Here is a 26760-nt window from a genome sequence, read left to right as displayed (position 1 = left end):
CCTCAAGATAGTAGAACGGGGGTGGTACAAGATCCCTTTTCTTCATCCTCCTCCTTTGACTTCGACTCCCAGAGACCTCTCTCCCATCCTATCAGGAGAGAAGAAAAGGTTCTTTTCGATCTCTTAGACCAGATGGTCGAAAAAAGAGCGGTGGAACAAGTCCTGGACCTAGATCACCGGGCTTCTACAACAGGATTTTCCTTGTGCCAAAGCAGTCATCAGGTTGGCGCCCGGTCCTGGATGTGAGCAGGCTAAATCTTTTTGTAGAAAAGATAAAGTTCAGAATGGAGACGCCTCAGTCGGTGCTGGGAGCATTGAGACCTGGCGACTGGATGGTGTCTCTAGACCTGCAGGACGCATACTTCCACGTCCCAGTCCACCTCTGTCAAGGAAGTACCTGAGATTTGTCTTGGACAACAGGTTTGGCAGTTCAGAGCCCTTTGTTTCGGTCTCACAAGCACGGCCCCAATGGTTTTCACAATGATTATGAGGAATGTAGCGAAGTGGCTCCATTCGTCAGGAATCAGGATATCCCTCTACCTCGACGATTGGCTGATCAGAGCGTCGTCGAGGCAGAAGTGTCTGAAGGACCTTCAGTTTACGCTAGCCCTAGCAAAGTCTCTGGGTCTGTTGGTCAACACCAAAGAAAAGTCGCATTTGACCCCGACACAGTCCATCGTGATCTGGGGATTCAGATGGATTCAGTGGCTTTTCGGGCGTTTCCATCCCAGGAACGTCAGCGACTGGGGTTAGAGAAAGTCGCAGCATTCCTAGAGAGAGAAGCTTGTTCGGTGAGGGAGTGGATGAGTCTGCTGGGCACCATTTCCTCACTAGAAAAGATTGTCTCGCTGGGAAGACTGCACCTCAGGCCTCTTCAATTCTTCTTGCGGAAGAATGGAAGTCGAAAGGGGACCTGAATGCGATCCTAAGGATCTCCAACGATGTAAATAGTTCACTTAAGATGGTGGCTCGACCCTCAGAAGTTACGGGAGGGCCTCTCCTTAAATCTTCTGAGCCCCGACTAGTGTTGTTTTCAGACGCTTCCACTTCCGGTTTGGGAGCAACACTAGGGGGGAAGAAGTGTCAGGCTCCTGGAGAGGGGAACAGGTAGCCTGGCACATCAACGTTAAAGGAACTGGCAGCGATATTCCTGTCCGCTGCAGTTCTTCGAAGATAAACTGTCAAGCAAGGTTGTTCAAGTCAACTCGGACAGTACCACAGCCCTTGCGTATCTAAAGAACCAGGGAGGGACTCGCTCCAGATCCCTTTTTCTCCTGATCGAAGGAAGTTTCTACTATGGGCAGACGCAAGGCACATCAAGAATCCTGACAAGATTCGTGGCAGGGGTTCAGAAATGCAGGGCGGACCTTCTCAGCCGACCGGAATCAGCTGCTGCCAACAGAATGGACCTTGCACCAGGAAGTCTGTCAAAAGTTATGGAAATTGTGGGGACGTCCTCTAGTAGACCTGTTCGCTACATCGAGGACGAAGAGACTTCCTCTGTATTGCTCCCCGGTTATGGACCCGGGGGCAATTGCAGTGGACCGCGTTGCTCTGGAAACTGGACAGACCTGGATCTTTACGCCTTTCCCCCATTCCCAAGATCATGGGGGACAGTAATGAGAAAGTTCGCAGCGTCAGAAGGGACAAGTTTTGACTCTGATTGCTCCAATGTGGCCACAAGAGAGTGGTTCACAGAGGTCATGACGTTCCTTGTGGACTTCCCAGAACGTTGCCCTGGAGGAGAGATCTACTCAGACAGCCTCACTTCAAAAGTTTCACCAAAACCTCTCCGCTCTGGCCCTGACTGCGTTCAGAACTATCGAAAAGCTGGCCAGAGCGAGAGGCTTTTCAAAGGCAGCTGCGAGAGCAATCGCTAATGCTCGAAAGAGCCTCTTCAAGAGCTGTCTACCAGTCCTAAGTGGTCTTCCTTCAGGGCATGGTGCAAGAAGGAAGGAATTTCCTCTTCCACGACCTCTGTGAATCAGATAGCAGATTTCTTTCTCCATCTAAGAAATGTGCAAAAATTGGCAGTTCCTACAATCAAGGGTTATAGGAGTATGTTGTCTGCCGTTTTTCGCCACAGAGGAATGGACCTTTCCGACAATAAGGATCTGCACGATCTCTTAAGGTCGTTTGAAACTACCAAAATTCCACAAGCAAGACCGCCCTCATGGAATTTAGATGTGGTATTGCAACATCTGATGCTTAGTCCCTTTGAGCCTCTCCACGAAGCTTCTCTAAGGGACTTAACGAGGAAAACGCTTTTCCTAACTTCTCTGGCGACGGCGAGAGAGTTAGTGAAAATCCAAGCGTTCAGTAGCCTAGTGGGTTTCAAGGGAGACAGCGCTGTCTGCTCGTTGAACCCTTCTTTCTTGGCTAAGAACGAGAACCCGTCTAATCCTTGGCCAAAGAGCTTCGATATCAAAGGAATATCGAGTCTCGTGGGTCAAGAACCAGAGAGCGCCCTGGGCCCTGTCAGGGCTCTCAAGTTCTATGTGAATAGGACTAGAGAGATAAGAGGTCCCTCAGGTAATCTCTGGTGCTCGGTGAAGAGACCGGATTTACCGTTGTCGAAGAATGCTGTTGCTTTCTTCTTGAGGGACGTCATTAAAGAGGCTCTTCATCTTGCCAGAAGACTGATATGAGCCTCTTTAAAGTGAAAGCTCACGAGGTCAGAGCCGTAGCTACCTCTCTTGCCTTCCAAGGAACATGTCTATCAGAGATATTCTTGATAGACCTTCTGGAGGAGCAATTCCGTATTCGCCTCACATTACCTCCGGGATGTGAGGACGATTTACGAGAACTGTAGTTCTTTGGGACCTTACATTTCGGCAGACACAGTTTTGGGGGCTGAAGGTAGCTCTCTCCCTATCCCCTTAGCTTAGTTAGGTTAGTTTTTTGTGTTTTGTTGGTGATGGTGAGATCTTCTGTGAAAATCTCCCATTCCATAGTGTTAATATCAGGGGTTTTTTGCGTTAGTTGGTCAGGTGGTGGTCGGTTGCTGTGTTACTGCCATATGTTTGCCTAGATGGTCCTTGTCACATCGTGGTCACGCCCCCGTTGACAGAGCATCCAGAAAGCACCAGAAAACACTACAGGTCAACACCTGGCTGGCAACTCTGATAAAGCATAAGCAGGCTTTTGGTGACAGTAATCACATAGTCTACTTTGCTATCAGGTAAGGAACCAATAAGTAATCTTTTATTTTATTTTAAATTTCCTAAAAATCCTAGTCTGTCTCTACCCACCATCCGAAGGTGTGATTCAGCTATATATATATCTGTCAGGTAAGTTCATGAACAAAATGTTATTGTTATAATACAATTAAGTTTGTTCATACTTACCTGGCAGATATATACTTAGAGTGCCACCCTCCTCCCCTCAGGAGACAAGGGCCATGAATAAATATGAATAGAAAATGGAATGGTTCCTGATATCCGCCGCCCAGCGGCGGGAATGGGTACTACCACCTGACCGCCCCACTACGTGTGCCGCGAATTTTGAAATTCTGTCGGACGTCAGAAATACAGCTATATATATATCTGCCAGGTAAGTATGAACAAACTTAATTGTATTATAACAATAACATTTTCTCCTAAATCTAATTTATTTACATCATAAAAAAATCATTACTCCCTATCTCTAAATTATTTACAATTCTATCTACTTTACATTTTCCTACCTCTAACTCATTTACACTTCTAACAATTCTTTTGTTTCTATCTATATTCCCCTGGATTTCCTTTTTAGAGCATTCTAGTCGTCTGAAAGTTTTCTCTTCTCTTCAGCTCTCCCTTACTTATGAACCATCCTTCCTCTTTGTTACCCTGCTTTTTTCTTAATTCAGATCTTAATATGCATCTTTTTCTCTTTCTTTAGCATCATGTCTGGAACTATAGAATATTTTTTTGTAAATATCCTTCTTTGCATTCCTTAGCAGTCTGGCACTTTTTAATATGTTCCACTTTTCCCTCTCATGGCTGAGTTTCACTAGAAGTGGTCTGGGCCTTGATCTGCCTATCGCCTCATTGTTTTGACCTTGTTGCAGTCGTGGCCTACCTAACCTTACTACATCTTTAATATTCCATTCATCTTTATTAAGGTTAAGTTCTTTTGTGAATATTTCGTTGCACCTCTCTTCATCTAGCTTCAAGTTCTCTGTTTCCTCTCCTGCTAGGGCTATATGCTCTGGCAGGTTGAATATGATTAGGTTTTTCCTTCCTTCTTGTCCTTTGGTCCTGGGCCTCTCTTATTTCTTCCTGAATTGTTTCCCTTATTCTACTGCTGCTGAGGATCTCTTCCTTATGTCTTTTGCTAGGGTTTCTTTAATGTCCTTAATCTCTTCCTTTATGTCTTTGACTAGGGACTCTTTAATGTCCTTAATGTCCTTAAGGGTTATTTCTATTTGCAGAAGTCTACCTTTAAGCGTCTGGTTCTCTTCCCTGAGTTCTTTTGATCTCTGTATCCTTCTGGTCCTGGCACTTACTACAATCTGCACAATACCATTTTATTACATCTACAGCTCTCTGAATCCCAGCATACTGATCATTAGTGACACCGGAGTAGAGGTCTTTAGCTCCGTTTCTCACCAACAAGAAGTCGCGCCTGATGCCCATCTCTGATGTCAGGACGCGTTATAATGTACTTTTGTTGGGGGTTGTACACATTGATCGTACATGGTTCACACCTGTACCATGCGGTTTTTTTTACCCTTTTTTTTACCCTATAACGCGTCCTGATATCGGAGATGGGCATCAGTCGCGACTTGTTTGTTGGTGAGGAAATAGAGCTAAAGGCCTCTACTCTCCTATCGAAGTAAGTATTTTCTCCAAAGTTAGAAATTAAGGCCAAATTTTAAGATTTAAACAGAGGGTAGTGAAAAGGGTGTCAAACGTAGTGCAAATCTCACCAAAACGCGTTCAACATTTTTTACTTACAACTCGAAAATATTTAGAAGATTGACGCCATCTCGATGTTTATTGGAATCGCTTTTGTGGTCAATAAACTAACCATTTCTTGTGATAAATCCGCACTCCACTTGTACCCACAGACGCTGGGGTACTTTCATCACAACAATCGGAAAACACCGAGTAAACAACTGTTTTGGTAGAAGAATGAATCGGCATATGTGTGAAGCCTCCACTAATGATTTTGCCATTCTTAGCATGCAAACATTAAAGGTTACATTTATTTCTGGCATAACGGTTATTAAAGAATTCAAAAATACTAATATAAAAGACTGAATCAATGAAAGTGCTAGCAAAAAACAAAAAGCAAAAACAAAAATATATAATCCACTTATCCGTAGTCTGTTCCTCTATGGTTTTCGGCAGCCAGATGTACGACAAGGTTAGAAACATTGGATTGTATCTACTTTAGAAATATATCTGTAATTTTTCGGGGTACTTTGGTTGCAAAAAAGGGATAATGTACATGAATTAAATTAACATTTTTAAATAACAAAGTAAAGTTGAACTAAATGACGAGTAAGGTAAACAATTTAGGGAATAAAACTTTGCAGTGTCATCGTCTGCTGCTTGTAACTGTGTTTGTGGCGTGCGCGCTTAGGAACCAGGAACAGCAACTTGTTTAAAGTGCAATGTGGAGTGAATTGAGACCAAAATGTGTATAATAACAATCAAATAAGCACTGTGGAATTTCAGTTGTGATGGCAGTAAGGATAAAAACCACCGATTACAAGGTAAAAATGAATTCGGTTCAAACCATGACCCTGGAAATAACAACTCATGCTGCTTCCATTGTCAGTCTGACATGGGACCAGCCACTGGGTTGTCGGCACTGGCAACTACGCTTCTCCCAAAGTCGATGCTGACCTAGGACTAGCCACTGGTTCGCTTGTCCTGACGACTCATGCTTCTTCCATTCTCCTTCTGGACAGGGAATTAGTCGATGGATCGTCTGCTGTCATCTGGTGATTCGTTCACCATCTACTTAGTAGCCCCGAGTTTCTTATTGACGAAGTTGGTTGCGTTGATACACCCTCCGATGACCGTTTAACATGAGACCAGTTTGGACTGTCAGGCACTTTTCCTTCGGGACTGAGTCGCCTTTTTGCTCCGCGCTCCTTTCTCTTAGCACCAGAAAGCTCGAGTCAGGAGTTGCTCATGAGCCGATATCGCTGCTGGCGACGTTGGGTTGCGTTGATAAACCCCCAATGTTTGCTTAGCTCTGAATCGCCCAGGCAGTCCAGGCACTCATCCTTCAGGGAAAGAGTTGTCAATACCCGCTCCTCTTTCCTGTTGCCAGACATTCGTGAGAGAGCAGGTGTTGTTGTAGTGCTTGATAAAGTTATCAGGGTGCAGCCTTGCTGTCCTTGATTCGTCTGACTGGTCACCTGGTCGGTCACCTGACTTTAGTATAGACAGACTGACTATGTACTTACTCCTTGTCTTTAACTACCGCAGTTCGGCGGCATTATGGTAGGAGACTTTGAGTTCTTAGTATCTTAGACTTTGGGTTGAGTTTTTAACTGCCTATGATATATATTTCTTTGATTGTTTTATGTCTTATTCTGCCTGAAAGGGAAGTTTGTTCATGAAACTTACCTGTCAGATATATATATATAGCTGTATTCTCTGAAGTCCGACAGAATTTCTAAAAACTTACGACACACGTAGTGGGAGTAGGGTGGTTAGTACCCATTCCTGCCACTGGGAGGCAGGTATCAGGAACCATTCCCATTTTCTATCAGATTTTCTCTGTCGCCGGTGTTGTAAACAACTGTTTACAGCTCCTCCGCCTCAGGATTTTGGAAAACTGTTATTGCTTGAGTATCCTCTTGACTTTTTGGTTATTTGATATTGGATCGATAGCTAGGCACACGTTGACTGTGGATTGTTTGGATTTTGGCTTGGTTTTTTCCTTGAATAAGATGTCTGGGTCTAGTTTGGCTAGCGCCAGGGTGTGTATGAAGGATGATGTAAGGTGAGGGTCGGCTACCAAAGTCTTTGGTTGACCCTCACACAGTGTGCAAGGGTTGTAGGGGACAAGTGTGTACGTATGATTTTCGCTGCACTGAATGCGAAAGTTTAACTGATTTGCAATGGAAGACGTATGAATCTTACGTTAAGAAATTAGAGTGTGACAGGATCAGGAGGTCTTCCTCCAGGAGTAGGTCTGGTAGCAGACAGGGTATTAATGTATCCCCTTCTAACCCTCCTGTAGAGTTTGTAACTCCTAACCCCGTAGTGTTGCCTTCGGGCCCTCAAGTGGTGTCTGCGGAGGGTAATGCCCTTTCTCTTATTATGGATTCGTTGAAAACGCTAGAATCCAAAGTGCTTGCCCTAGAAAATAGGCAAAGTGTTAAGTGCAGTGATAGTGCCCCTAGTGAAGTGGAGGGGCGTCAGATCGGCCCTATACGCCTCTAGGCTGGGACCTCTGCCGGACTCCCAGGATTCAGGGAGAGGGCATGTCGCGGAAGGGCCGAAGGAGGGTTACGGGGGATCCCCCACTGATCTGACATCCCTTCAGCAGTTCCTGTAGACGCTTCCCGTCAGGCTGCTAAGGAGCGTGCGCGTGCCATGCCTCCTTAAGGATTGTTTTGTTCATGAAACTTACCTGACAGATATATATAGCTGTATTTCTGACGTCCGACAGAATTTCAAAATTCGCGGCACACGTAGTGGGGCGGTCAGGTGGTAGTACCCATTCCCGCCGCTTGGGGCGGCGGATATCAGGAACCATTCCCATTTTCTATTCATATTTTTTCTGTCGCCGGTGCTGCAAACATCTGTTTACAGTACCTCCGTCTAGGATTTTTTCATATATCTCGCTTAATATTATCTGGATTGACTTTTGGTATCGACTTCTGGATTGTTGGATTGGCACGCGGAATAGTGGATTGGTTTTTGATTTTGGATTGACTTTTCTGGATTCAGTATGTCTGGATCAAGTTCGGGAAGTTTCAGAGTGTGTGTGAGGAGTGAATGTAAGGTGAGGCTTCTTAAACCTTCAGTTGATCCTCACACAGTTTGTATGGATTGCAGGGGGCATGTTTGCGTGGTTGATGATCGGTGCAATGAATGTAAGGATTTGGATGATGATAAATGGAGGATGTATGAGACCTATCGGCGTAATTAGAGCGCGATAGAGTCAGGAGGTCTTCCTCTAAGGGCAGCTCTACTAAAGTAAGGATAGTAACATTTGTTCTCCTCCTCTAACACCAGTAGATTTTGCCCAACCTAATCCTGTTTTGTTGCCTTCGGGCCCCAGTGCTGTGTCTGGAGAAGGTAACAACCCTTTCTCTGATTCTAGAGTCTATTCGTGCTCTCGAATCTAAAGTTTTGGCCCTAGAAAACCGGCCCAGTGAAAGTTTGTGTCAGTGCCCCTAGTGTTGTGGAGGGGCGTCAGATCGGCCCCATAATGCCTCTAGGCCTAGACCTCTAATCGGACTCCCAGGACTCAGGGAGTGGGTATGTCGAAGCCGCAAGAGGTTACGGGGGCTGTTCCCCACCGATCTGGCGTCCCTTCGGCAGGCCTTGTTGCTAAATCCCAGGCTGCCAAGGAGCGCGCACGAGCGCGTATCCTGAAAGATTGCTTTTTCGTCCTCCGAAGCGTCCTCCCCGCGCAAGGGGTGGAGCGCTCGGAGAGACTCGCGTCCGTTTGAAAGGACTTTTCGCTTTGAGGACGCTTCACGTCCTATGTCTCCTCTTTCGTCAGAGGACGCTTATGACGCCTTTCCTCCTCAGAAGAGAGGAAGCGTTCTACCGATGAGGACGTTAGTTTCCACGCACAGGGGCGTGTTCACCTGAGAGGCAGATAGCTGTACCTGCTAGAAGGAAGGAGGCGTCCCCTCGCCCCTCGCCTTCTCGCAGTCTCAGTCCTGCCCCTTCATTTGCTCCTTCGTCACCTACGAAGGATATCCTTGTGTCCCTTCAGGACCAGATTACGTCGCTGATGGCTCAGAGGACTTGCCCAGCAGCAGTCGAGTCTAGGCGTAGGAAGGAGCGTTCGGCTGCCCGTCAAGAGACGAAGCGGCCTCATTCTCTCTCGCTCGCTCGTCTCTCTCTCGCCTCCGCCTCCGGATCGTCAACGTTCTCGCTCCTCCTAGCAGATCTTTTACTCTCAGGAGAGGACGCTCGTCAAGACGCTCGGCGTTCGAAGCAGGACGCTTTGCGCTCTCGGCAAGTAGCGGTTGAGGACGCTCGGCAGGACGCTCGGCGTTCTAGACAGGACGCTTTGAGAGCTCTTCAAGACTCTTTTAAGGACGCTCGGCAGGACGCTCGGCGTTCGAAGCAGGACGCTTCTGGTCTTAGACAGGACGCTTTTTGAGGACGCTCCGCAGGACGCTCGCCGTGTGAAGCAGGACGCTTTTCGAGCGAAGCAGGACGCTTTGGAGCCTGCAAAGCAGGACGCCCGCTCCTCTAAGCAGACGCTTTTGGCGCTGCTCTTCAGGAAGCTCGCTCTTCCTTTCGAAGGGGAGCTTCGGTTTAAGTCAGTTCACTTGACTTCTAAGGATGCTTCTCTTTCGGAAGATGTCCGTGCACTAAAGAGCAACGTACGGCGCTTCCGTAACCTGTAGTGGATACTTCCAACCAACGGAAGTCTTTATTCAGGATTGAGCCTAAGGGACGTACTCCCTCTCCTGATAGGTGTTCTTCCAGTTCCTCTTAGGGAGGAAGGGGAGCATAGTAGTCCAGGGAGTTCCGTAGAGGAAGAACAGCCGGTAGCTTCAGCTGTCTCGGACTACAAGGTTCTTGTTAGGCTGTTACGTTCAGCATTCGGAGACAAGTTCCAGCCTACAGCCCCTAGGTCTCCTCCCTCACAACTTTCGTCGTCTAAGACCGTAAAGACCCCTGAATTCGTTGAAATGAAAACGTCTCTGTCGACCAAGAGGGCGTTTTAAGAAACTCCAAGACTTTATGTCCAGAAGGAAGGATCAGGGCAAGACCACTTTCGCCCATCCACCCTCTAGACTCGCAGGAAAGGAGGAGTTTGGTATGAGACCAAGGAGGATGTCGGGATAAAGGTCCCTTCGTCCGCGTTGGGTGACTTCTCCAGTTTAGTGGACGCCCAGAGGAGGTCTCTCTTAGCGTCGGCTAAGGTGACCTGGACTCCAGTTTGAGACTGACCACCACTTGAAGGGTCTTCTTCGTACCCTTAACGTATTTAATTTCCTAGACTGGTGTCTGGAGTTTTTGGACCGTCAGTCTAGAAGTCCTGATTCTCTCAGTCTGGGGGAGCTGTCCAGCGTGTTGTCATGTATGGACAAGGCCGTCAGGGATGGTTTCGGAGGAGCTAGTTTCGAATTTTGGAACTGCTTTCCTAAAGAAAAGAGCATTGCTGTGCAATTTTACGGCTAAGTCGGTATCTCCCGCTCAGAAAGCGGATTTGCTCTTTGCGCCTCTTTCGGACCATCTCTTCCCCCAGGCTATGGTAAGGATCTTGCACAGAGTTTGCAAGAGAAGGCGACCCAGGACCTCTTGGTTCAATCTTCAAGACGTCCAGCGGTTTCCTTCCACGTCAACTTTCAGCAAACCCCCGAAGAAAGTCAAACCCTTTCGCGGGGCACCCCCCTCGAGAGCAGCTCCTCGAGAGAGGTTTTCCAAGAGGAAGAGCTTCATTCAAACCGAAAACCAGCAAGTGAAGATCTCGTCCTTCAGACACCAGTCGGGGCCGGGAGATGGAATTCTTTGCGGAGTCTTGGAAGCAGAGAGGAGCGGACCCTTGACCCTCAAGATAGTAGAACGGGGGTACAAGATCCCTTTTCTTCATCCTCCTCCTTTGACTTCGACTCCCAGAGACCTCTCTCCATCCTATCAGGAGAGAAGAAAAGGGTTCTTTTCGATCTCTTAGACCAGATGGTCGAAAAAAGAAGCGGTGGAACAAGTCCTGGACCTAGAGTCACCGGGCTTACTAACAGGATTTTCCTTGTGCCAAAAGCAGTCATCAGGTTGGCGCCCTCCCCTCCTGGATGTGAGCAGGCTAAATCTTTTTGTAGAAAAGATAAAGTTCAGAATGGAGACGCCTCAGTCGGTGCTGGGAGCATTGAGACTGGCGACTGGATGGTGTCTCTAGACCTGCAGGACGCATACTTCCACGTCCCAGTCCACCCTCTGTCAAGGAAGTACCTGAGATTCGTCTTGGACAACAGGGTTTGGCAGTTCAGAGCCCTTTGTTTCGGTCTCAGCACGGCCCCAATGGTTTTCACAATGATTATGAGGAATGTAGCGAAGTGGCTCCATTCGTCAGGAATCAGGATATCCCTCTACCTCGACGATTGGCTGATCAGAGCGTCGTCGAGGCAGAAGTGTCTGAAGGACTTCAGTTTACGCTAGCCTAGCAAAGTCTCTGGGTCTGTTGGTCAACACCGAAAAGTCGCATCTGACCCCGACACAGTCCATCGTGTATCTGGGGATTCAGATGGATTCAGTGGCTTTTCGGGCGTTTCCATCCCAGGAACGTCAGCGACTGGGGTTAGAGAAAGTCGCAGCATTCCTAGAGAGAGAAGCTTGTTCGGTGAGGGAGTGGATGAGTCTGCTGGGCACCATTTCCTCACTAGAAAAGTTTGTCTCGCTGGGAAGACTGCACCTCAGGCCTCTTCAATTCTTCCTTGCGGAAGAATGGAAGTCGAAAGGGGACCTGAATGCGATCCTAAGGATCTCCAACGATGTAAGAGTTCACTTAAGATGGTGGCTCGACCCTCAGAAGTTACGGGAGGGCCTCTCCTTAAATCTTCTGAGCCCCGACCTAGTGTTGTTTTCAGACGCTTCCACTTCCGGTTGGGGAGCAACACTAGGGGGGGAAGAAGTGTCAGGCTCCTGGAGAGGGGAACAGGTAGCCTGGCACATCAACGTAAAGGAACTGGCAGCGATATTCCTGTCGCTGCAGTTCTTCGAAGAGAAACTGTCAAGCAAGGTTGTTCAAGTCAACTCGGACAGTACCACAGCCCTTGCGTATCTAAAGAACCAGGGAGGGACTCGCTCCAGATCCCACCCTTTTTCTCCTGGCGAAGGAAGTTCTACTATGGGCAGACGCAAGGCACATCAAGATCCTGACAAGATTCGTGGCAGGGGTTCAGAATGTCAGGGCGGACCTTCTCAGCCGCCGGAATCAGCTGCTGCCAACAGAATGGACCTTGCACCAGGAAGTCTGTCAAAAGTTATGGAAATTGTGGGGACGTCCTCTAGTAGACCTGTTCGCTACATCGAGGACGAAGAGACTTCTCTGTATTCTCCCCGGTTATGGACCCGGGGGCAATTGCAGTGGACGCGTTGGCTCTGGAACTGGACAGACCTGGATCTTTACGCCTTTCCCCCATTCAAGATCATGGGGGCACATAATGAGAAAGTTCGCAGCGTCAGAAGGGACAAGTTTGACTCTGATTGCTCCAATGTGGCCAGCAAGAGAGTGGTTCACAGAGGTCATGACGTTCCTTGTGGACTTCCCAAGAACGTTGCCCTGGAGGAGAGATCTACTCAGACAGCCTCACTTCAAAAGGTTTCACCAAAACCTCTCCGCTCTGGCCCTGACTGCGTTCAGACTATCGAAAAGCTGGCCAGAGCGAGAGGCTTTTCAAAGGCAGCTGCGAGAGCAATCGCTAATGCTCGAAGAGCCTCTTCAAGAGCTGTCTACCAGTCTAAGTGGTCTTCCTTCAGCATGGTGCAAGAAGGAAGGTTTATTTCCTCCTTCCCACGACCTCTGTGAATCAGATAGCAGATTTCTTTCTCCATCTAAGAAATGTGCAAAAATTGGCAGTTCCTACAATCAAGGGTTATAGGAGTATGTTGTCTGCCGTTTTTCGCCACAGAGGAACGGACCTTTCCGACAATAAGGATCTGCACGATCTCTTAAGGTCGTTTGAAACTACCAAAATTCCACAAGCAAGACCGCCCTCATGGAATTTAGATGTGGTATTGCAACATCTGATGCTTAGTCCCTTTGAGCCTCTCCACGAAGCTTCTCTAAGGGACTTAACGAGGAAAACGCTTTTCCTAACTTCTCTGGCGACGGCGAAGAGAGTTAGTGAAATCCAAGCGTTCAGTAGCCTAGTGGGTTTCAAGGGAGACAGCGCTGTCTGCTCGTTGAACCCTTCTTTCTTTTGGCTAAGAACGAGAACCGTCTAATCCTTGGCCAAAGAGCTTCGATATCAAAGGAATATCGAGTCTCGTGGGTCAAGAACCAGAGAGAGCCCTGTGCCCTGTCAGGGCTCTCAAGTTCTATGTGAATAGGACTAGAGAGATAAGAGGTCCCTCAGGTAATCTCTGGTGCTCGGTGAAGAGACCGGATTTACCGTTGTCGAAGAATGCTGTTGCTTTCTTCTTGAGGGACGTCATTAAAGAGGCTCATTCATCTTGCCAGAAGACTGATATGAGCCTCTTTAAAGTGAAAGCTCACGAGGTCAGAGCCGTAGCTACCTCTCTTGTGCCTTCCAAAGGAACATGTCTATCAGAGATATTCTTGATAGCACCTTCTGGAGGAGCAATTCCGTATTCGCCTCACATTACCATCCGGGATGTGAGGACGATTTACAAAGAGACTGTAGTTCTTTGGGACCTTACATTTCGGCAGACACAGTTTTGGGGGGCTGAAGGTAGCTCTCTCCCTATCCCTTAGCTTAGTTAGGTTAGTTTTTTGTGTTTTGTGGTTGATTGGTGAGATCTTCTGTGAAAATCTCCCCATTCCTATAGTGTTAATATCAGGGGGTTTTTTGCGTTAGTTGGTCAGGTGGTGGTCGGTGCTGTGTTTACTGCCATATGTTTGCCTAGATGGTCTTGTCACATCGTGTCACGCCCCCGCCGGTTGACAGAGCATCCAGAAAGCACCAGCACTACAGGTCAACACCTGGCTGGCAAACTCTGATAAAGCATAAGCAGGCTTTTGGTGACAGTAATCACATAGTCTACTTTGCTATCAGGTAAGGAACCAATAAGATAATCTTTTATTTTATTTTAAATTTCCTAAAAAATCCTAGTCTGTCTCTACCCACCATCCGAAGGTGTTGATTCAGCTATATATATATCTGTCAGGTAAGTTTCATGAACAAAATGTTATTGTTATAATACAATTAAGTTTGTTCATACTTACCTGGCAGATATATACTTAGAGTGCCCACCCTCCTCCCCTCAGGAGACAAGGGCCATGAATAAATATGAATAGAAAATGGGAATGGTTCCTGATATCCGCCGCCCAGCGGCGGGAATGGGTACTACCACCTGACCGCCCCACTACGTGTGCCGCGAATTTTGAAATTCTGTCGGACGTCAGAAATACAGCTATATATATACTGCCAGGTAAGTATGAACAAACTTAATTGTATTATAACAATAACATTTTTCGTCTTCCGACGCGTCCTCCCCATGCAAGGGGTGGGAATCTCGTCCGGATTCGCGGCCTCTGAAGAGGACCTTCCAAGACCAAGACGCTTCACGTCATGCTTTTTCCCCCCCCCCCCCCCCCCCTGTCTGATTGCGGTCTTCTCCGTAAAGCATAGCTTTTCCGCCTCAGAAGAAGACTAGGACGTCATCTGACGATGACGCCTTCGAGCGCCCCAGTTGCTCTAGATCCAGGGCTTTTCCTGTGAGAAGGAAGAAGGCGTCCCCTCGCCCCTCGCCTTCTCACAGGCGCAGCTCTTCTCCTCGTAAGGAGACTTCGCAGACAGAGATCATCCTTGCTATGCAACGTCAACTGGATGCTTTGCTTAAGCAGAAGGAAAGGAGACTTGGTCCTCGTCGCAGGAAGGAACGCAGACTGCCGATTAAAGGACCAAGACAGTCTCCCCTCGCCTTCTTCTCGTTCTTCCCCGTCTCCTGGTTTTTCGCCCTCTAGACTTCGTTCTTCTCCCCAGTGCTCGTCTAGAGGTGGCGGTAGACGTCATCTGACTCTTGCGCCCTTGGAGAGAGAGAGGTCTCATCGCGCTCCCCTCTCTTCTCGGCAAGAGGATGATCGGCATTCCAATCTCGACGCTTTTGCTTATGACGAAGTTGTACCTGTTGTACGGACTTCAGTACGTGCTGATTCGCGTAGTAAGGAACGGGCGTCTTCCTTTTCTGCTCCTCTTCGACCTCCTCGTTTCGACGCCCAACGTGACGCTCTTCAGGATGCAAGACCTGACTCTTCGCTGGACGCTCGTATGGACGCTTTGCTGGACCCTCGGATGGGTGCTCCGCTGGATGCTCGTAGGGACGCTCGTAAGATCGCTTTGGGCGCGAGCGTGGAAGTTCGCACTCACTCGGACGCTTTTCCCGAGACTATTGTTGACGCTTCACGGCATCGTGCAACATCACGTTCTCCACAATCTTTGGTTTCTGATCCTGCTACTGTGAAGGATTCTGTTTCGGTTGCGCTCCCCGCTTCTTCTCGTCATCGTTCGGATATGAGACTCTGGGCTAAAGGACTTTTGCCTCTTCCTTCGGCGTTACATTCTGGTAAGGAAGAAGGGGAGTTAAGCTGTTCTTCCGAGGATGTTGACGGAGAGCAACCTTCGACCTCTGCTTCATCGGACTACCAAGTCTTGGCTCGGCTTCTCCGTGATTCGTTCGGGGATACTTTCCTTCCTTCTGCTCCTCCCTCACCTCCCTCGCAGTTTTCATCGTCGAAAGCAAGCAAGACGCCTGGTTTTATTAAAATGAAGACATCGCTATCGACCAAGAGAGCTTTCCGTAAGGTCAACACCTGGATGGAATCAAGGAAAACACAAAGAAAGACCACCTTCGCCCTGCCTCCGTCTAGACTTAGCGGCAAGGCAGGGATGTGGTACGAAACTGGTGAAGAGTTGGGACTGAAGGTACCTACTTCGGCGCAAAGGGATTTCGCCAGCATTGTGGATGCTTCTAGGAGATCTCTCCTAGCTTCAGCTAAAGTTTCATGGACGACTTCAGAACTGGACCATCATTTGAAGGGCCTTTTCCGGTCCTTGGAAGTCTTCAACTTCTTAGACTGGTGTTTGGGAGTGCTGGACAACCAGTCTCGTAAGCCAGATTCGATTAGCCTCGGGGAGCTGTCCAGTGTATTGTCATGCATGGACAAGGCCCGTCAGGGATTGGCTCGGAGGAGTTAGCCTCATGCACCGCAGGCGTTTTGAAGAAGAGATTGCTTTATTGCAACTTTGCAGTTAAATTTGTCTCTCCCTCACAGAGGGCAGAGCTTTTGTTTGCGCCTTTGTTCGGAGCATCTCTTCTCCCAGCTATGGTGAAGGATCTGGCTGGTAAGCCTTCAAGAAAAAGCCACACAGATTCTTTTGGCTCATCATCAGGGCGGGCGTCCTGCGGGGCCTTCCACGTCTTCAGGAAGCCAGTCTCTTAAAAAGCAGAAGCCCTTTCGTGGAGGAACTTCAGCTAGATCTTCACCCCGAGGAAGAAGTCTTCCTAGAGGTAGAGCCCCGGCTAAGTCTAGGGGTAAGAAATGAGAGATCCGTCCTTCAGTCGCCGGTAGGAGCCAGGCTGCAGTTGTTCGTAGAAGCCTGTAGAGAGAGAGAGGCGGACACCTGGTCTCTCAACATCATAGAGAAAGAGTACAAAATCCCTTTCATAAAGCCGCCCCCGCTGAGTTCGACTCCCAGGGACTTGTCCCCCCGTCGTATCGTCGAGAGAAACGGAAGATACTTTTCGATCTGCTCGAGCAGATGCTCGAGAAGGGAGCAGTGGAACAGGTCTTAGACCTGGCATTGCCAGGATTTTACAACAGATTGTTTCTAGTTCCAAAACAGTCGGGAGGGTGGTGGCCGGTCTTGGATGTAAGTCGTCTGAACCTCTTTATAGAGAAGCAGAGGTTCAAGATGGAAACACCTCAGTCAGTTCTGGGGGCCTTAAGACCTGGAGATTGGATGGTATCACTCGACCTTCAGGACGCTTACTTTCACGTCCCCGATACATCTCAATGAAGTACCTTCGCTTCGTCCTGAAAGGAAAGGTATTTCGGTTCAGGGCTCTTTGTTTCGGACTGAGTACGGCCCCATTTGTGTTCACCATCTTAATGAAGAATGTGGCGAGGTGGCTCCATCTTTGCAACATCAGGATCTCGCTCTATCTGGACGACTGGCTCATACGAGCCTCTTCGCAGACCCGGTGCCTGGAGGACCTGCAAACGACTGTCCTTAGCTGCGTCCCTGGGACTTCTGGTAAACTTCGAAAAGTCACATCTGACCCCAACACAGTCCATCGTGTATCTGGGGATTCAGATGGATTCAGTGGCTTTTCGGGCTTTTCCATCCCAGGAACGTCAGCAGCAAGGCTTAGACAAAGTTTCAGCCTTCCTGGGGAAGGAAACATGCTTGGTGAGGGAATGGATGAGTCTGCTGGGGACCATTTCCTCGCTGGAGAAGTTTGTTTCCCTGGGGAGACTGCACCTCAGACCTCTCCAGTTTTTCCTGGCAGAGAACTGGGAAGACAAAGAGGATCTAGATGCGATCTTGAGGATCTTGGAGAAAGTAAAGGATCACCTCAGGTGGTGGCTCGACCCTGTAAAGCTGTCAGAGGGGTTTTCTCTCAAGCTTCAGAGCCCCGACCTAGTGTTGTTTTCCGACGCGTCACCCTTGGGATGGGGAGCAACACTAGGGGGGGAGGAAGTGTCAGGCACCTGGAGAGGGGAACAGGTGTCCTGGCACATAAATCTCAAAGAGTTGGCAGCCATTCATTTGGCTCTCCAGTTCTTCGAAGACCAAATCTCAAACCGAGTAGTCCAGATCAACTCTGACAATACCACAGCTCTGGCTTACCTCAGGAAACAGGGAGGAACACACTCTCGGTCCCTATTCGGTCTAGCGAGAGAGATCCTGTTGTGGGCACAAGCACGAGACGTAACGATCCTTACGAGGTTCGTGGCAGGTGTCGAGAACGTCCGTGCAGATCTTCTCAGTCGGCAAGATCAACTGCTGCCGACCGAATGGACTCTTCACCAGGAGGTATGCCAGGAGCTGTGGAGGTTATGGGGACGTCCTCTAGTAGACCTTTTCGTTACATTGAGGACGAAGAGACTTCCGCTATACTGCTCCCCTGTTCTCGATCCAGGAGCAGTAGCGATAGATGCCCTTCTCTGGGATTGGACAGGGATGGACCTTTATGCCTTTCCCCCGTTCAAGATCTTGGGAGAAGTCATAAGGAAGTTTGCAGCGTCGGAAGGGACGAGAATGACGTTGATTGCCCCGTTTTGGCCTGCGAAAGAATGGTTCACAGAGGTCATGACCTTCTTAGTAGACTTCCCAAGGACGCTACCCTTGAGGATAGATCTACTCAGACAGCCCCACTTCGAGAGGTACCACAAAAAACCTCCCCGCTCTGAGTCTGACTGCGTTCAGATTATCGAAAAGTTGGCCAGAGCGAGAGGTTTTTCAAGACCAGTGGCAAGAGCTATTGCCAATGCAAGGAGAGCTTCCTCCCTTGCAGTGTACCAATCGAAGTGGGCCGCTTTCAGGAGTTGGTGTAGAAAGAAGGGCATTTCCTCTACCACAGAGTCTGTGAATCAAATAGCAGACTTCCTCCTTTATCTAAGGAATGATTTAAAGCTGGCAGTCCCGACAATAAAAGGCTACAGGAGTGTGTTGTCGGCAGTCTTTAGACACAGAGGCCTGGACTTAGCTAACAACAAGGACCTTCACGATCTCATAAGATCCTTTGAGACCACAAAGGTGGCTCAGCCTAAGCTGCCTTCCTGGAACTTGAACGTGGTCTTGAAGTTCCTGACGTCCAGTCCGTTCGAACCTCTCCATGCTGCATCTTTGAGGGACGTTACCAGAAAGGCTGTTTTCCTAACTGCTCTGGCGACGGCGAAGAGAGTTAGCGAAATTCAAGCCATCAGCAAGCATGTTGGCTTTAAAGGGCATAATGCCGTTTGTTCATTGAGCCCGACGTTTCTAGTCAAAAATGAAAACCCGTCCAACCCTTGGCCCAAGAGCTTTGAGATCAAGGGGATGGCTGAAATTATTGGACGAGAGCCAGAGAGAGTCCTGTGCCCTGTCAGGGCTCTCAAATTTTATTTGCGGAAGACGAAGGAATGTCGAGGTCCTTCAAGCAACTTGTGGTGTTCGGTAAGAAGGCTAGACTTGCCGATGTCTAAGAATGCTCTGGCGTTCTTCTTTAGAGACACCATCAAGGAGACTCATTCATCTTGTAAGGACAGTGATCTGAAACTGTTTAAAGTGAATGCTCATGAAGTGAGAGCTATCGCAACCTCGGTAGCTTTCCAAAAGAATATGGCACTCAGTGACATCCTGGGTGCCACCTTTTGGCGGAGCAACTTGGTGTTTGCTACACACTACCTGCGGGACGTGAAGACGACATACGAGAACTGCTGTTCGCTAGGGCCATACGTTTCCGCAGACACAATTTTGGGGGCGGGAAGTAGCACTCATCCTATCCTGTAGAAAATGGTTAGGAGGAGTTTTTAATTTTATTGTGTTTATGGTTGTTGGGTCGGCCGCCAGAGGCAGACTTCCCAGTCTTTAGCTTAAGATAGGCTACCTTAACTTTTGCTAGGTTTGGTCAGGTGGTGGTTTATTGCTTTGTTGCCCTCATAGTATGGTCAATATGGTCTAGTTGCATTGTGGTCACGCCCCCGTTGACAGATCATCTAGAACTCACCAGCTATATAGGTCACTACCTTGCTGGAGACTAGTAAAGCAGAAGCAAACTTGGGTGACAGTAATCACGAAGTCAGCTATGCTAACAGGCAAGGAACCAAGATGTCAATCATCTACATGTATTTGTTTCCTAAATCCTATTCTGTCTCTTCCCACCTCCAAAGGTGGGATTCAGCTATATATATCTGACAGGTAAGCCTCATGAACAAAATGATATTGTTATGATACAATAAAGTTTGTTCATACTTACCTGGCAGATATATATAATCAAAGTGCCCACCCACCTCCCCTCAGAAGACAGTGGCACTAGAAAATCTGAATAGAAAATGGGAATGGTTCCTGATACCCGCCTCCCAGCGGCGGGAATGGGTACTAACCACCTGGCCTCCCACTACGTGTGTCGTAAGTTTTTAAATTCTGTCGGACTTCGGAGAATACAGCTATATATATATATCTGCCCGGTAAGTATGAACAAACTTTCTTGTATCATAACAATATCATTTTTATTATAAAATTAATATTTATAATACTTACCAATATAATTTATCTAGTCCCACCCATCCTACCCCACGATCTGCCTATCACAACTGGTTTTCAAGGGAAGGTTTTGTAACTGTCAACGGCAGTGTTGCCAACTGGCGGAAGAATAGGAGGTAACATGGTTGCCAATGTGGTAAATTTTGGTGCGGTTTTTGGGGATTTAGGGCTAGATAAATTATACAGGTAAGTATTATTAATATTAATTTTAGAATCAAAATTCCATTTTTATGATTGCATACTAAGTCCTACTTTTATTTTCAGAAAAAAGGCTCTATCAGTTGTGGGAGGGGACAAAATTGAACAAGCTATGGAATGGCTCTTAGCTCATGCTGATGATCCCAGCATTAATGATCCACCTCCTCCTTCAAAACCAGGTAAAGATTTAAGTATATGGCCTTGACAGGACATGGATTTTTAATGACCCATTTGATGAATAGTTTTCTTTAGTCAGAAGTCTTTGTGATTGCTGTCAGAAAGTGTTAGGAATATATAGAAAATAACAAAATAGTAAGATGATGGAAGCCCGGCCACCTGGAAAACAGAACTGTTTCCAGAGGCATTATATGTAATTATGTTGTTATTACTCTGATTAGTTTTATTCACAGATGTATAATACAGACATACAGTAATTATATGAGAGTTGAAAGGGTATCCATACTAATGAATCACCAAGTGAGCTAAATTTTCTAAAAGTTAGATATATTGAGAAGGCCACTTGCTATATCTGTTAAGTTTGATCAAATTCTGTTAAGCTGCTCCTGAGATATCCAGCCAACTTTGTGTGTATGTTAGGTGGACATACCAAAGATGACAAACAGATTTAGAGGAAACTTGATAGATAAATGCCTCTAGGAAAAACATAATTCAGTTTTTGTTCCAACACGTTATACAAACCCTTGGTCCTTTACATAAGGAATTACTATTCAGTGCCAGCTGGACCGGTCGTAAGATTTACTAACAAGGTAGTTCGGCAGTAACTGCTTGTCCGATGTTCAGGAGTCCTGCCTGACTGGAGGTAAACGTATCACTTTGCTTTCGACCACCGTTGGGTGTGCTCGCCTCTCTACCCGCCTCTGTCGTGCGATTATCAAAGCTTAGGATTACTTTTCAACCTGTTTCTCTTAGAATACTTAGTGTGGAAGTGTTTGTAAGTACGTACTCTATTATTATTTTTTGTTCGTTATTTGTGGAAGTACATCGCTGATTGTAACATGCAGTCCCACGAATCGGAGAAGCCCCCTCGCCCCCCATCCAACTGGAGAATGTGCCCTGGAGTGGGAGGCTGTAAGTGTGGGGCTTTCAGGTCCAGCGATGCTGTCGACCTCATCTTTTATGTACTAGATGCCGAGGGTGTGAATACTCTCAGTCATTAACTTAAGCAGTGGGAGTTGTACGGAAGAGGAAGAAGCCGTGTAGAGCCGCCAAGGTGTCGTCGGAAAGCTCTCCCTCGACACCTCTGGTGCCCAACACGTTATCTTCTTTTCTCCCTCCTCGTCAGCTCCCGCATATGGCTCTCACCTTCGGGGGATGTGTCCTCTCTGCCTCTTCGCTTGATTTGTCGAGTGCAGAGGAAGAAGGGCGACACCCTGACCTGGAGTTGTACTCGGGGCTTCGGTCCGCTCAGGGTGGGATCATTCCCCCTCTGAGTGAACAGGACCCCCCTTAACCCGACTGTTGCTCCCTCAAGTGTGTCTGCCTCCGTGGGTGGAGATCTTCAGCAGGTGTGGCGATCTCTTGGGTCTTATGGGCACTCCGAGTATTCAGGGGCTTTTTTACCACAACACCTGGTGGGTCTTCAGCTGGTCCTCCTGTTCCTCCGGGAACGGGGCTCGCCTCTCCTTCCTCAGGGAAGAGGAAGATAGGGACCGTGGAGGTACCAGCTACCCCTGCCCCCGGCTCCAGAGGTTCCACCTCCGGACTGGGAACCGTCTCGGCTGCTCGCTCACAAGCACAACTGAGTGTGCGGTCATCTGCCGGTGATCGTGCAGCCAGGAACCAGACGACTGAGCATGCTTGCTGTCAGGATCCAGGCACGGAGCGGAAGGATGACTTTGAGTACCCAAAGAGCTTCCCTTTGGATCGTCCTCCTGTAGCTGTCGCCGTACCTGCTGCCTCCGTACCTGCCCGTGGAAGTGCTACCGCCCGCAGGTCTTCCTGGACAGGTGGAGTTGGTCCCTGTTACCACCGCAACTGCCCCAGCGCCATCCTTGATGGGGGACCTGTCTGCTGTCCTGAGGAAGCTGGCGAAGAAGAAGTCCAAGAAGAGGAAGGTGTTGTTGTCTTCTTCAACTTCATCTTCGTCGTCGTCTTCTGCCGCCTCTTCCCCTTCGACTTCCAAGGCCCCCAGCTGAGGAAGGAGAAGGTGGCCTCGACCCCCCCCCACCCAAGAAGTCTCGCTCAGAGACTTCTAAGGGCGGGACAGGTGGGTCTTCTGCTGGTCCTCCTGTTCCTCCGGGAACAGGGCCCGTCTATCCTTCCTCAGGGAAGAAGAAGATGGGGACCGTGGAGGTACCAGCTACTACTGGTACCTCTGCTCCCAGCTCCAGAGGTTCCACCTCTGGACCGGAAACCGTCTCGGACGCTTGCTCGCAAGCGTCACTGAGTGTACGGTCACCTACCGGTGATTGTGCAGCCAGGAACCAGACGACTGAGCTTACTCACCGTCAGGATCCAGGCACAGAGCAGAAGGTTGGTAAGAGTTGCTCAGGTGACTCGCCAGACCGGCGATCGCTCTCGCAGTGATCCCCTGGTTCCCATGGTTGACGTAACAGTCCCACCAGACTGTTCATCTGTCGAGGCTGGGAAGAGGTCCCCCAGTCACCAGGACCAGCCTTGGCTGCTTCTGGTACCGTGGCGTGTCGTGAGGATGGTGCTCGCTCTCACCGCGTTAGCGGACACTACCAGTCACCCGGCCATCGCTTCCACTAGGACCGGACGGCTCGCATGACTGGTAGCAGCTCCCCTGATGCACGAGACCGACGCTACCGTCCTCAGTCAAGCTCTTCTCCGCAAGGAGACTGCTGGTCCAGACCTGCAGCTCGATCACCACCTTGGGTTCCGCTTGTCCTCCCGGGGCCCGTCTTTCCTTCCTCAGGGAAGAAGACTGGGACCATGGAGGCACCAGCCACCGCTGGTACCTCCTCTCCCGGCTCCAGAGGTTCCACCTCCGGACCAGGAACCGTCTCGGCCGCTTGCTCGCGAGCGTCACTGAGTGTACGGTCACCTACGGGTGACAGTGCAGCCAAGGTCCAGAGTGCTGAGTACGCTCACTGTTACGGCCTCTGAGAGAGGTCCGCTTCAGGTTCGATATGAAATAAATAAAAAAATATTCCAACACCAACAGTTGAAACTGGGGATATGAATATAGAAAGAAACACTAACACAGCAAAGGTTTATTTACAAGCTTACTAACAAAGGTAAATGCAGAATGGTATCTCCTATTTACATAAAGAGGCAAAATCTTACACTGCATGAACTGGGGGAACAGTGAGGTAATTCAAATACTTGCTGCTTCGTTTAGCGACTCGAAGCGATGGCTTCACAAAAGGAGAGCAGCAATTGCAAACGTCCTCTTGACTCCGTATTGCAGAAAATGTCTACTCTTGATACTTGAAAGGCAGGAACTCCCCAAAACCTCTAGCCGGACATTTTCTTCTTTGAAGTCTGCTCAATGTCGAGATAACTCGGTTGTCCACTCCTGAAGGTGACTAGACCAGAATCCAACCAACTCTCGAGCAACTTTTCCTCTGATCCTTCGTCGGTCCCTTTTTCTCTTCTCTTTCTCGGATGATCTCTGCTGCTGCTGATCTCTCACCGATAATTATCTGATCTGTGGCCCTTACTGAGGATATCTCTCTGTGACTAACTGATGATATCTCTCTTTTCTTCTACTTCGTCCGTCGTATTTATACGGCATCCTGGGGGCGGGGCCTACGGCGAGCTTCACAGACTCCCGAGATTACCGGAACTTCTTAAATGAATCTAGACGAGGTATTGTATCGATATCACGGCGTTTCTCACGTCACGACGGCGCCTGACGAGTTTCCACAACACTCCTGCGATTCTAGAACCATCATGAGAAACAGGCACCTCCAACACAATGCGCTAATGCCTCCTTGCTGCCGAACTTCTCAAAAATGCGTTTTCATACAATCAACTTACCTGTCAGATATATACATAGCTAAGACTCCGTCGTCCCCGACAGAAATTCAAATTTCTCGCCACTCCGCTACAGGTAGGTCAGGTGATCTACCGGCCTGCCCTGGGCGGCAGGACTAGGAACCATCCCGTTTTCTATCATATTTTCTCTGTCGCCGGTGGTATCAACATTGTTGCTATTACCTCCTGACTTAGATTCATATTTCATCCTTTGATCATCGTTTCTCGGCTTTTTGGTGACGTATCTGGATCGTGTTTTGGCATTCGCTACTGTGGACTGTTTTTGGAATTGCTTTTTTGGATTTTTCTCAGTATGTCTGATTCAAATGTGAGTGTGAGAATGTGTGTGAATGTAGGCTGCAGGGTGAGGATACCGAAAAGCTTCGGTTGATCCTCACACTGTATGCCGTAATGTAGGGGTTTCAGTGTTCTGCTAATAATACTTGTAAGGAATGCGAGGGATTAAATGCAGAAGAGTGGAAGACTTTGACTTCTTATTTGAAGAAGTTAGAGAGGGATAGGGTTAGACGTCTGAAAGGTGTGAGGTTCAAGGCCTATTGAGCCTTTTACGGATAATTCTAATCCCTACTGATTTAGATTCTCCCTATGTATCATTCTCAAAGTGTACTTTCGGAATCGGCCTCGGAAATCGCCAATCTGAAAGCTACGATTAGAGACATGAAAGTCCAAGATGGCGGACTTGCAAGGTAAGCTAGTGAAAGTGAGCATTACAGTGAAGTGAGTTCTCCCAGTGTTGTGGAGGGGGGCGTTTGATCGTCCCTGCGATGCTCCCAGGCCTAGACCTCTTCCAAGCTCCCATGCCCAGAGGAGAAGGAAAGTCGAAAGCCTTAAGGAGGTCGTGGGAATCCCCAACGGTCAGACTTCCCTTCAGCTAGCTCTGCTTCGTGGCAGGCTGCTCAAGGGCGCTATAGGAAAAGCGTCCTTCGTGAGTGTTTCTCGTCCTCTCCGCTCCCTCACCTAAATGAGGGTGTAAGGAGTCGAACTTGTCGAGACCTCTGAAGCGTCATATGAAAGAACCTGAATAGATTCGAGCCCAGAGCGTTTCTCAGATGACGCTCCCTCTTCTATTAAGAAGGCGAATGGTGGCGTCAGCGTCACCTGACGAGTACGCAGAAGTACCCTTTCCTACTTCTCCCCAGAGTGATGACGAACGGCGTCATGCAGTGGACGTGGGAGAAGCGTCAAGGAGAATAATTATGGCAGTTCAAGAGCAACTGTCCTCTCTAGTGGGAGTTTTAGCGCCTCGTAGGAAGGACGTGGCGCTTCCAATCAAGAAGTCTCGTCCTCTCTCACCTGCTAAACGAGAAGCGTCATGCAGACGTGAAGCTTCTAAACATCTTACAGAAGCTTCGGGTTTGAGAACGAGAACGGTTGCTTACCGAAAGTTTCGTAACAGCCAGAGAGACTAAGACGTCTTTTGTTTTAGACATGAAGCGTCATTGAAAACTGTTTGATAGACGTGACGCTCCGACCAATATTGTGACGCCAAGTTAGGAACGCCTTTGGAGAGCGGGAGCGTCTTCCAGGCGCGTAGGCGTCATCAAGATGTCAGCAGTCCAAGTAAGCGAGAGACGTCAGCCAGGACGCTTGGCGAACGGGAAGCGTCATCCAAGCGGGAAGCGTCTTCTAATTATCAAGAGAAGCCTGAGCTTGTGGCGCCTTCCAAGGCTATTAAAGCGGGAAAGAGGAAAGATTATCATTCCCTTAGCCCCTCTCCTATTAGGAGTTTGTCTCCTCCAGAAGAGGAACGTAAGGAAAGGGGAGCGGAGACTCATGTAGATCCCGAGTTGGAAGAAAACTCGGATGATGAATATTCAGGGAAGAGAAGGACTGTCGAACTATAAGGTTTTGACTGCCTTGCTTCTTGAGGAGTATGGAGACGAGTTGACTCCTGCGCTCCTCCTTCTCCGCGCTCGTCTCTTTTCGAGTGCTAAGACGAAGAAGCCTTCGTCTTTTCTTTTCAAATCAAAATGAAGCCCACCATTTCGATGAAGAGGGCCTTACAATCTTAGACATCATGGATGAAGTCTAAGAAAGACTTAGTGAGAACAGTCTTCTGCATGCCTCCAGCAAGATTAGCTGGTAAAAGAGGCATTTGGTATCAGACGGGAGAGAATATGGGTATTAGCTCTCCCTTCTACGTCGGAAGCAGATTTTTCGACCTTAGTTGACGCTTCACGTCGACAAGGTCTCAATTCGGCACGAATTACGTGGGGAATTTATCTGAACTGGACCATCTCCTCAAGGGACTCTTTCATGTATTGGAAGTTTTTCAACTTCTTAGATTGGTCCCTTGGGTGATGTCCAAGAAAGCCCATGATTCGGAAGGAATCGAACCTGAAGCCCTGTTATGCATATTGTCTTGTATAGACAAAGCGGTACAGGATGGCTCTTTTGAAATCTCCTCATTATTTGGAGCAGGTCTTCTAAAGAGAGGACTGTATATGGGGCCTTCTTAACCAAGGCAGTCTCACACGCTCAGATGGCAGCGCTACTGTATTCGC

At 48.4% G+C, this 26760-nt stretch overlaps 1 protein-coding gene across 2 annotated transcripts in view; it reads left to right on the top strand.

Moving 5' to 3' along the window:
• LOC135212147 (UBX domain-containing protein 1-like) overlaps positions 1 to 26760 on the top strand; it is a 178873-nt gene that overhangs the window by 12035 nt on the left and 140078 nt on the right. For both annotated transcript variants that reach the window (XM_064245559.1, XM_064245558.1), the window contains exon 2: positions 20339 to 20451. In XM_064245559.1, coding sequence (XP_064101629.1) covers positions 20339 to 20451 — 113 coding nt within the window. The remainder of the gene's footprint in view (positions 1 to 20338; positions 20452 to 26760) is intronic.

This window comes from Macrobrachium nipponense, chromosome 40 (genome assembly GCF_015104395.2).
Source record: "Macrobrachium nipponense isolate FS-2020 chromosome 40, ASM1510439v2, whole genome shotgun sequence".
NCBI classification, from domain to species: Eukaryota; Metazoa; Arthropoda; class Malacostraca; order Decapoda; family Palaemonidae; genus Macrobrachium; species Macrobrachium nipponense.
The sequence above is the reverse complement of the archived record's forward strand: the minus strand, read 5'-3'. Positions and strand labels throughout refer to the sequence as shown.